This window comes from Trachypithecus francoisi, unplaced genomic scaffold, assembly GCF_009764315.1.
Source record: "Trachypithecus francoisi isolate TF-2019V2 unplaced genomic scaffold, Tfra_2.0 Lachesis_group11, whole genome shotgun sequence".
NCBI classification, from domain to species: Eukaryota; Metazoa; Chordata; class Mammalia; order Primates; family Cercopithecidae; genus Trachypithecus; species Trachypithecus francoisi.
Window position 1 is genome coordinate 23,347,301 of NW_022681456.1, and position 10,521 is coordinate 23,357,821.

The window sequence follows — 10,521 nt, forward strand, 5'->3', positions numbered from 1 at the left end:
TCTCCAGATAAATAAATAAAAAAGATTCATTATAAATATGTAGAATTTTCTGGGTTTAATTCTGTTTCTAGTTTGTTTTCCACCGGAGCAGCTCTGGGCACATTTTTCAGTATAATTACGTAAATGCAAGTTTTTATCTATTGATATACATGTGGGTGTATATATAAAAACCAAAATAAAACTTAAAAGTTAGTTGGGGCCAGGTGTGGTGGCTCACATCTATAATCCCAGCACTTTGGGAGGCCAAAGTTGGAGGATCACTTGAGCTCAGGATTATGAGGCTAGGCTGGGCAACATAGTAAGACTTTGTCTCTACAAAAAAGTACAAAATTAGCCGAGCATGGTGGCACATGCCTGTGGTCCCAGCTGCTCAGGAAGCTGAGGTGGTAGAGTCGCTTGAGCCTGGGAGGTCAAGGCTGCAGCGAGCTGAGGTTGTACCACCGCACTTAGCCTAGGCGACAGAGTGAGACCCTGTCTCAAAAAGAAAACAAAAGAAAAAAAAAGTTGGCAGGGTGCAGTGGCTCACACCTATAATCCCAGCACTTTTGGAGGCTGAGGTGGGAAGATCACCTGAGGTCAGGAGTTTGAGACCAGCCTGACCAACATGGTGAAACCCCATCTCTACTAAAAATACAAAATTAGCTGGGTGTGGTGGTGCATGCCTGTAATTCCAGCTACTCGGGGGGCTGAGGCAGGAGAATTGCTTGAACCTGGGAGGCGGAGGTTGCAGTGAGCCGAGATTATGCCACTGCACTCCAGTCCAGGCAACAAGAGTGAAACTCCATCTCAAAAAAAAAAAAAGAAAAAGAAAAAAAAAGTTAGGCATTCCCTGTGACAAGATAAGAAGGGTTTTGGGTTTTTTTCTTTCTTTTTGGTTTTCTAAGGCTCGTCTCTGGAAGACCACAGTGCTTGCCCATGATCTTCCTGCTATAGACTTCTAGGAGCCAAACTCATTGACTGTTCATAAAGCCAGATCAAAACAAGGCAGCAAGAGAAGCAGAACTACTTATTGGTACGAGATGTAAACAAAGGAATCACCAAAATTGTAGATTCTACAGAAATTAGCTTTACAAACTCCCCATATGGCTCCAAGCCAACGTTTAATCATTTGCCAAATGGATTTGAGTGGCTGCAGGATGCACGAGTTCATAGTGAATTTTAGGAGCCCACAGCAAGTGTCTTGTATTTGAGTGGCTGGGAACTAAACAGAGCATGTGTGGAGGTGTGGATGGAAGAACTCAGCCGACAGAGAAGAGGACATGTGCCCTGGGAGCAGAAGGAGAGTCTATGGGGATAGCAAACAAAGTGTGGTATGAATAAGGGGGGCTCCTCCACATGGGTCCGGCTGCCTTGCCTGTACCCACCAGGTGTTATCAGTAAGGAATGACAATCAGGCTTTATGTAGTTTTGTGGGGGGGGGGGGGTTGTTTTGTTTTTTTGAGTTAGGATCTAGCTCTGTCACCCAGACTGGAGTACAGTAGTGTGATCTCATCTCACTGCAACCTCTGCCTCCTAGGCTCAAGAGATCCTCTCACTTCAGCCTCCTAAGTAGCTGAACTGCAGGTGTGCACTACCACACTTGGCTAATTTTTGTACTTTTAGTAGAGATGACGTTTCACCATGTTGCCCAGGCTGACCTCAGACTCCTGGCCTCAAGTGATCTACCCACCTCAGCCTCCCAACATGCTGGGATTACAGATGCGAGCCACCGCACCTGGCCATGTAGACCTTCTTAAACCAACTTACTCAAAAGTAGCCATTCTTTTGGATGAAGCTACAGGGTTTCCATGTGTTTAAACAAAGCTCTTAGTTTACATCTGCGTCCTTAGCCACCTTTTATTGCAGCATCAATAAAACTCTCTTAGTCACATGTTTTGATTAACTTGGATGAAATTCAAGGAGTAAAGCTAGAAATAGCTCACACTTGTATTTTATAAGGTAATTGGTTTAGGTTTTAAATTAGCCTCCACTGATTTCTGTTCCAAAGAAACTCTCAAGCATTATGGGTGAAATAAATACTGAGGGAAAATAATGTTCATGAAATACTCAGAACATAGTCCCCTTCGAAGGAATAAAGTCCCCTTGGAATTTTGTCACCCTAGAAGATCCTGTGTTTAGCAGTGCTGGCATTTGTTCAAAACATTTTTAGGATTCCTCTTTTGAATCTATATCCCATTTTTGATTGCCACAGTTGCACCGAATCTTTACATTTTAAGGGGTAGATTTGAGCCCAGGCATGAAATATTGGAGATAGCAGGAGGCAGGAGACCTGGTGCTTGGTCCTGTTTTTCTGCAGACTTTGTGGCCTTTGGTGGGCCACGCAGCTTTTTTGGCCCTTCATTTTCTCATATGGGGTTCAATCAGATAATCTGAAGGTGACTTCCAGTGCTGAAGGTCTGTGGTCATAGAAGTGCCAGGATTTTTTTTGTTTGTTTCTGAGACAGGGTCTTACTCTGTTGCCCAGGCTGGAGTACAGTGGTGCGATCATGGTTCACTACAATCTTGAACTCCTGGGCTCAAACAATCCTCCCTCAGCCTCCTGAGGAGCTGGGACTACAGGTGTATGCTACCATGCCAGGTTTTTTTTTTTTTTTTTTAATGTTGCCCAGGCTGGTCTCAAACTCCTAGCCTCAAGCAATCGTCCTGCCTCAGCCTCCCAAAATACAGGGATTACAGGCGTGAGCCACCACACCCTGCCTGTATTTTAACTACATCTCATTATGTTATAAATTTGAGAACTAAATGAGGGTGTGTTGCCTTGCATGTCTGTTAGTTTGTACCAAGGATGTGATTATGGAGTAGCCACTGAGCTAAGAAGAAAATGGTGCAAAGAAGGAAAGAGGCCATTTCTGGATCCAATGTTCATCTTTTACTGAATTTTCACTAGAGAGTTGGCCCCGGTCCCAAATGAGATTTGGGATGTGAAGGCCAATAGCCTAATAGGTAACAGTTCCTAGGGAAGACTCCTGAGAAGGGTCTCATGTTATCAACTTATGAGGGTCCCCCTTCTTTCTTGTAGGCATCCAGGCTGGAGAAGCAGAACAGCACACCTGAGAGTGACTACGACAACACTCCCAACGACATGGAGCCAGATGGCATGGGGTACATCCACAGGACGAGCGTGCCAGGGGAGGGGCTCCCCAGGGCCAGCAGAAGCAGTTCACCACACACACCCCTTTTCTCTATTTTCAGACTCATAAAGTCTTAAAACATTCAAGTATACGCTCATAGTTTGCATGTCTTGTCATCTCACATTATTGCTGAAAGGTCTTTTCCTTTGCACCAGCATGTTATGTGTCGTTAGCTGTCTATAGTGTGTCTAAAGTCATTACCGCACTTCGTCACGCAGACAACACTAGGTTACATTCTGCATTTGTACCCAAGGAATTGGCTCACCTGGGGATGGCTTTATAACCACACGTTCTCCCTGCCCCAGGTATTTCCCTCCCTTTTCCCCTCCTTCACCCTTCCCATGGGAGTATACACTTCCAGCCCTGTGGTAGAGTGAAATAGCCCATTTTAGAGCCTTACCATGAGTCTCCTGCTAGACAGGATAAAGGAAATGACGAGACCAGCCTGCTCATGCATTTAGCTGGTGCATACAAAGTGGCTCCTAGAAGCAGAGGAGCAGCTAATAAGCACCTGCTGTATTTAACTGCATCTTTAATGTTCACAGGTCAAGCCGAAAGGGACGGCAAAGAAGTATGGTGTGGCCAGGTGATGGCTTGGTACCAGACACAGCAGAACCCCATGTGGCCCCAAGCCCCACTCTCCCTAGCACCGAAGATGTCATCAGGAAGACTGAACAGATCACCAAAAACATACAGGAGCTCTTAAGAGCAGCCCAAGAAAATAAACATGACAGGTAAGCAGGACTGAAGACCCTGCTTTGGCAGAGCAAATGCGCCCAGAAAGGGATGATGCCCATGTTCCCAGTGGCAGCTGTTCCTAGCATGCTGCTTCAAGGTCATTGAAAACCTAAGTCTACATTAACAGGCTTAAGAACAATGTCAATTTTGGTTTGGTTTGTCTTGTTTGATTTACATGGTATTTTCTTTTTTTCATCTTGTTATGAAGCTCCGAAAATAAGTGCTTCTAGAAATAGGATTGTGGCATAGTTAGGGTGGCGACAGTGCTAGTTCTAGGTAGAGGGGAAAGGGGCTACCTTACACCTTGCTTTTGGCCATGGCTATACCCTGGCCTGGCTAGGGACAAGGCTGCTGACAAAAAAGGTATCCTGGGCTGGGCACAGTGCCTCACGCCTGTAATCCCAGCACTTTGGGAGGCCGAGGCAGGTGGATCACCTGAGGTCAGGAATTTGAGACCAGTCTGACCAATACGGTGAAACCGTATGTCTAGGAAAAACACAAAAATTAGCCGAGCGTGGGCGGCATGTGCCTGTAGTCCCATCTATTCAGGAAGCTGAGGCAGGAGAATTTCTTGAACCCTGGAGGCAGAGGTTGCAGTGAACCAAGATCATGCCACTGCACTCCAGCCTGGGCAACACGAGCGAAACTGTCTCAAAGTGAATAAAGTTGATCTCATCATCACCCAAATCCATCTCTGCGCATGATAGGGGAGGCTGCTTACTCTGACCAGAAGCACATCCTGTGGTTAATTCTTACCCAGAAGGGAATGGCTCTTGCTCCAACTTAGCCTTTTGTTCTTTGAGAGTGAATTCTCTAAGAACTTCCGGTGAGTTGCAGACTGCTTGGGGTAACATCCTAGCTTCCCATGGTTGGCAGGATGTAGACACTCATAAAACATTAGCTAAACCAGCAGAGTTCAGTCAAACCCAAGAACAATCTCATTCTTTTCATTAGGTCAGCAAAGTTTAGGACTTCAGTGAAGAACTTTCTACACACCTTGCACGAGAAAATAGTGTTTAAGGGATGCTGTGCTCTTTACTCTTCTCTCTGTTTTCTTCTTCTACACAGACATGTATCTGGGCCTTTGTATTCCCTTTTGTAGTCCTGGCACTACTGGGTCAACCTCCCCTTTCTCTACCCTTTTTTGTATGGCTCACACATCTCCCAGTGTCCTTATTTCCCACTAGAAAAGAGGGGAATAAGCCATGTTTATTGAAAGATAAGAGTTAGTCTTTTGGAGGGACTGCTGGAAGCTCCTCAGAGAAAAAGAGAAACCCGCATAACTTTTTAGCCTCCTTTGATAAAAACTGTCTAATGATTTGGCTTCTTCCTCCTTTCCCAGGCATCCTCTTCATACCACGCCTTTTGGACATATTTGATTACAGAAAGCAGTATCCCATGGCTTTCCAAAGTACAGGCCTTTTTTTTTTTTTTTTTTTGAGACAGAGTCTTGCTCTGTCACCCAGGCTGGAGTGCAGTGGCGTGATCTCACTCACTGCAACCTCTGCCTGGCTCAAGTGATTCCCCTGCCTCAGCCTCCCGAGTAGCTGGGATTACAGGCGCCCACCACCATGCCCAGCTAATTTTTTTGTATTTTAAGTACAGACAGTTTCACCGTGTTGGCCAGGCTGGTCTTGAACTCCTGATCTCAAGTGATCTGCCCACCTCAGCCTCTCAAAGTGCTGAGATTACAGGCTTGAGCCACCGTGCTTGGCCAAAGTTTTTGACAGTGTTTAATGTAATCATGATTCAATAACACTTCCTGCCTGAGCACTGTGACCCCATTTGTCAGTGTGCTTCGCTTTTCATTTCCTCTAGTTCAGAAGTGCTGTGCTTGTATTTCAAACTAAAACGTGCTTGCCTTATGTTGCTGTCGTTGTCAAAAATATAAATATCTGCCCTGAGGCCATTTCTGGCTTCAAAGATGCAATATGGTGCTTGGTACAATTTGGGAAGTTTCTTTTTTTTTTTTTTCCTTTCTTTGTTTAAAGTGTACAAATCCATTCAACAACACATATCATGATCTGATTTCCTTTTTTTTTTTAAGACCATGAGAGAATGATGCAGAGATTTTAATCATTAGCTCATTCTTTTGGTTTAAAACCATAATTGGTCTAGAGAATTTATATTTCCTTTTTTTTTTTTTTTTTTTTTTGAGACGGAGTCTCGCTCTATCGCCCAGGGTGGAGTGCAGTGGCCGGATCTCAGCTCACTGCAAGCTCTGCCTCCCGGGTTTACGCCATTCTTCTGCCTCAGCCTCCCGAGTAGCTGGGACTACAGGCGCCTGCCACCTCGCCTGGCTTGTTTTTTGTATTTTTTAGTAGAGACGGGGTTTTACCGTGTTAGCCAGGATGGTCTCGATCTCCTGACCTTGTGATCCGCCCGTCTCAGCCTCCCAAAGTGCTTGGATTATAGGCTTGAGCCACCGCTCCCGGCCTGAGAATTTATATTTCATAAATTGTTCAATGCTATACTAAAATTTGTGGATACTTAGATACCCGAGATGCTTTTATTTATAATCTTGAATTGTACAAATTAAACCCGTGCCTTTTTCTCATTTTCTCTTCTTGATCCATGTAAGCAGCCCCAGCCCCTGACATTCCTGAAGTCTGGTCTTGTCTCCTGGGCCTCCAGCCTCACTCCTGCCCTCACACAGACATACATACGATTCAGGGATTATGACATACTATGCACGAAAACCTTTTTGAGGAAAGATACCAATGTGAATGAAGTTGTGAACGTGGACTCCTGTTAGAGGAGGAGAAGGCCTTCCTCATTAATCTGGGTGTGCTTGCTTTTCTGTCTTGTCGAGGACTTCCCCAAATAGTTCATAATGAGTGAGCTTTTGAGAGATGGCCTTAGGAAAGATTCCTTCTCTGTAGCAGGAGGAAAGGGTGAATCGTATTTCTCAAAAATGAAACCATAACCAACAGAATATAAAACTCTTCACTGGCCAGGCATGGTGGCTCACGCCTGTAATGCCAACACTTTGGGAGGCTGAGGCGGGTGGGTCATAAGGTCAGGAGTTCAAGACCAGCCTGACCAACATGGTGAAACCCCATCTCTACTAAAAATACAAAAATTAGCCGGGCGTGGTGGCGCAAGCCTGTAATCCCAGCTACTCAGGAGGCTGAGGTAGGAGAATTGCTTGAATCCGGGAGACGGAGGTTGCAGTGAGCCGAGATTGTACCACTGCACTGTAGCCTGAGTGACAGAGCGAGACTCTGTATCAAAAAAGAAAAAAAAACTCTTCAGTGTGGTTCTCAGTCACTGTGATATTAACACACAGTTTATTAGTATGCATGATACACATGACAGCTGTGGACATTGCTTTTTTCTCTTTCTGAAATCTGTGTGACCAGATGGGTTGTTGCCCCTTCATATTTACAAGTTAACTCTTTATACGTTGGAACTTTTGTTATTACATGGTTTATAATTGTAATTGCTCACAAAGGTAAAAGTCAAGATTTCCCATGAAGGCATTTTTGGATAATATAAACATTTTCTTGAAATGTAATGGTTTAATTTAAAATGTAGGCAGTCTTTTTTTTTTCTTTTTTTTTGAGATGGAGTCTCGCTCTTGTCCCCTAGGCTGGAGTGCAGTGGCATGATCTTGGCTCACTGCAACCTCTGCCTCCCATGTTCAAGCGATTCTCCTGCTTCAGCCTCCTGAGTAGCTGGAATTACAGGCATGCGCCACCACGCCCAGCTAATTTTTTTGTATTTTTAGTAGAGATGGGGTTTCACCATGTCGTTCAGGCTGGTCTCAAACTCCTGACCTCAGGTGATCTGCCCACCTCGGCCTCCCAAAATACTGGGATTACAGGCGTGAGCCACTATGCCCAACCAATAGTTTTATTTATAATAGTTTTGAAACTAGATTTATTACAAAGGGGAAGTACGTAAGTTGCTTATGACAATCTATTCAGAAGCCAACTTCATGGTTTAAAAAATGGGGAAAGGGCCGGACACTGTGGCTTACACCTGTAACCCCAGCACTTTGGAGGCCGAGGCAAGAGAATCACTTCAAGACAAGGCTGGTCAACATAGTGGGACTCCTCTACAAAAAAATATTTAAAAATCAGTCAGGCATGGCGGCGCATACCTGAAGTTCCGGCTACTTGAGAGGCTCCAGTTCTAATTTTAAGGACTTTTTTCAGTCCTTTATTTTTCACTTCTGTGGCCTTTTGCATGGAAATCCTTTCTCTTTCTAGAAATCAGGACAATGAAACACATGAGAAGTTGACATGAGGAGGGGTGAATTATGTTTCTGTACTGTTGTGTGGCCTTACCTGATCTGGAGTGTATGTTGCCATATTTCATACCTGGAGACTTTTCATCAGATTGAACTTTCAGGAAGCAATGGGAGTCCTGCTTTATAACCATGTGCCCGCTGGTGGTGTGGGATGCCCAGCTGGCTGGCTATAGCCCCAGCCCCTTCATGAAGGGAATATAAACACAATCCTTCATGAAGGGAATATAAACACAATCTATCCTAGCACTTGAGTACTCTTCGCCTCCGAATCATTTTTACTGTCATTGAGTAACTTCTTCAATATTCTTGCAGTTATATTCCCTGCTCAGAGAGGATACACGTAGCTGTTACAGAAATGGCAGCATTATTCCCCAAAGTAAGTCACTTGCTACTCACTTGGTTTAAATCCTTTTAAATGAACAGCAAGAAATTTCTTTATGACCTGTATATTATATTAGCTTTTTTGTAGCATATGCAGTTTTAAAATATACAGTCGTATAGAGCTTTGAAATATTTTTGTTCTGCATGAATGTTGATTTAATAAGACAAGGATATACAAGTCATGTGCTAAAAGGCAAATTTTAAAATTTTTAAATTTATAGGATTTTCTGGAATATTTTACCCACATGGATTAATATTTTTCAAAAACTACCTCAAAATACCACATACTACTAAAATTACCCTGCAGGCACTTTGACCTTTGAATCAGAATATTTCAGCATCTCTTACGCTGTGGGCTGTGACGCTTAGAGTGTGTAAAGCACCCCATTGAGAAAGGGCAGGACCAAACTGCCTTTCACTCCAGGGAGCAGCTTGGTTTGCTTTAGAAGAATGTTTGTCCCCTGGTTTTGGATGTCTGCCCTGCAGTTCAGGGTAAACGGTTGTCTTCTTCCTTTTAGAAACCCAAGTCTGACATGGTGAGGACTTCCCTTCGTTTACTGACATCCAGTGCCTACCGATTGCAGTCAGAGTGCAAAAAGACCCTCCCAGGGGACCCCGGCTCACCCACAGACGTCCAGCTGGTCACTCAGCAGGTCATCCAGTGTGCGTACGACATCGCCAAGGCTGCCAAGCAGCTGGTCACCATCACCACCAAAGAGAACAACAACTGACAAGGGCAGGGTGTCACCTCCTCTGTTTTCTAGGCTTTATAAAGTCCAATTTCAAATTCAGACACAGAACTCTTCAGATTTCTACAAAAAAAATTTAATGATGGTTTAAAACTTTTTAAAAGAAAACTCAGTATTATTTTTGCATGTTTTCTAACCAATTTTCAACTATTTAACCCACTTGCCTTATTTTGTGCCTATTTGCTGGTTTAGTTTCTGATGTTCGGTTATGTTGTCAATAACTGTCGAGTTGATCACATACATCCAAAAGAATAGTTTTATTGTCTAAAGTTTGTGAAAACTTTTCCATCCCTTAAAACTCCCTGCCTATGGCTAAAACTATAAATGAAATTTTTCATAAAACATTTTCTTGAGAGAGTTCAGTTTAAAAAGAAAAAAATCAACATCATTTGTTCCCTACCAAGCATCGTGCAATAAGTGAATTTCCTGGCCTACTCAGAATCTGTAAGCTTGGGGTATCTCCAAGCATGTATGTAGAGAAAGGACTTTGCCACTTTTTAAAACTAGTGTCACAGTCTCTCTTGGGAGGAAACAATGAATTGATCCATTTCTTCTCAGTGTTTTACCCTGCTAAATGTTTTGTTATTTAATGTTGTTATCTCAAGCTCCTATCTCTTGATATTTTCTTGTCATCTTGAAGGCCCCATGGAATGAGATAAAGCATTGACCCGCCACAGGACATCTCATGAAGCCATGTTCAGGATAGGAGCTCCACGCACATCGCCACCCATTGTCAGGTGCTCTCCCTCACCCCTGTAAGCCAGGCAGTTTGTTCAAAACCCGCAGCAAAGAGAAGCGTCAGTCTAACACGCCAGAACTCATTTTGTGCCACCCATTCAGGTATCACTACCATGAACTGTAGGGAAAAGAAATCACCTATTCCCTGACATTGTGTTGCACCTTTCATCCAAAAGTCAGCTTGCTTCTCTGACCACTTACAGCTTTCTCACATGAGTTGCTTCACATTTTTCATCATCTTTAAGGACTTCTTATAAGGAAAGATGTATCGCAGTCATCTGAGTTAGTTTCTCCTCCATCACCTCATGAGTACTTAAAAATTAGACATCAACAGCCGGGCGCGGTGGCTCAAGCCTGTAATCCCAGCACTTTGAGAGGCTGAGGCGGGTGGATCACGAGGTCAGGAGATCAAGACCATCCTGGCTAACGTGGTGAAACCTCGTCTCTACTAAGAATACAAAAAAAAATAAAAATGAGCTGGGCATGGTGGCGGGCGCCTGTAGTCCCAGCTAAGACTTGGGAGGCTGAA

General features: G+C 43.9%; 1 protein-coding gene across 15 annotated transcripts in view; it reads left to right on the top strand.

Annotated features, from left to right (window-relative positions):
- The window catches only part of GIT2 (GIT ArfGAP 2), a 65,864-nt gene extending 56,268 nt beyond the window's left edge, over positions 1 to 9,596 (top strand). For 14 of the 15 annotated variants that reach the window (XM_033220661.1, XM_033220663.1, XM_033220665.1 and 11 more), the window contains 4 exons: positions 3,020 to 3,102; positions 3,677 to 3,865; positions 8,437 to 8,500; positions 9,024 to 9,596. In XM_033220661.1, coding sequence (XP_033076552.1) covers positions 3,020 to 3,102; positions 3,677 to 3,865; positions 8,437 to 8,500; positions 9,024 to 9,236 — 549 coding nt within the window. In that variant the 3' untranslated portion in view covers positions 9,237 to 9,596. Of the gene's footprint in view, positions 1 to 3,019; positions 3,103 to 3,676; positions 3,866 to 8,436; positions 8,505 to 9,023 lie in introns of all 15 variants that reach the window. The other variant, XM_033220669.1, reaches the window with a different exon arrangement.
- The last annotated feature ends 925 nt before the right edge of the window (positions 9,597 to 10,521 follow it).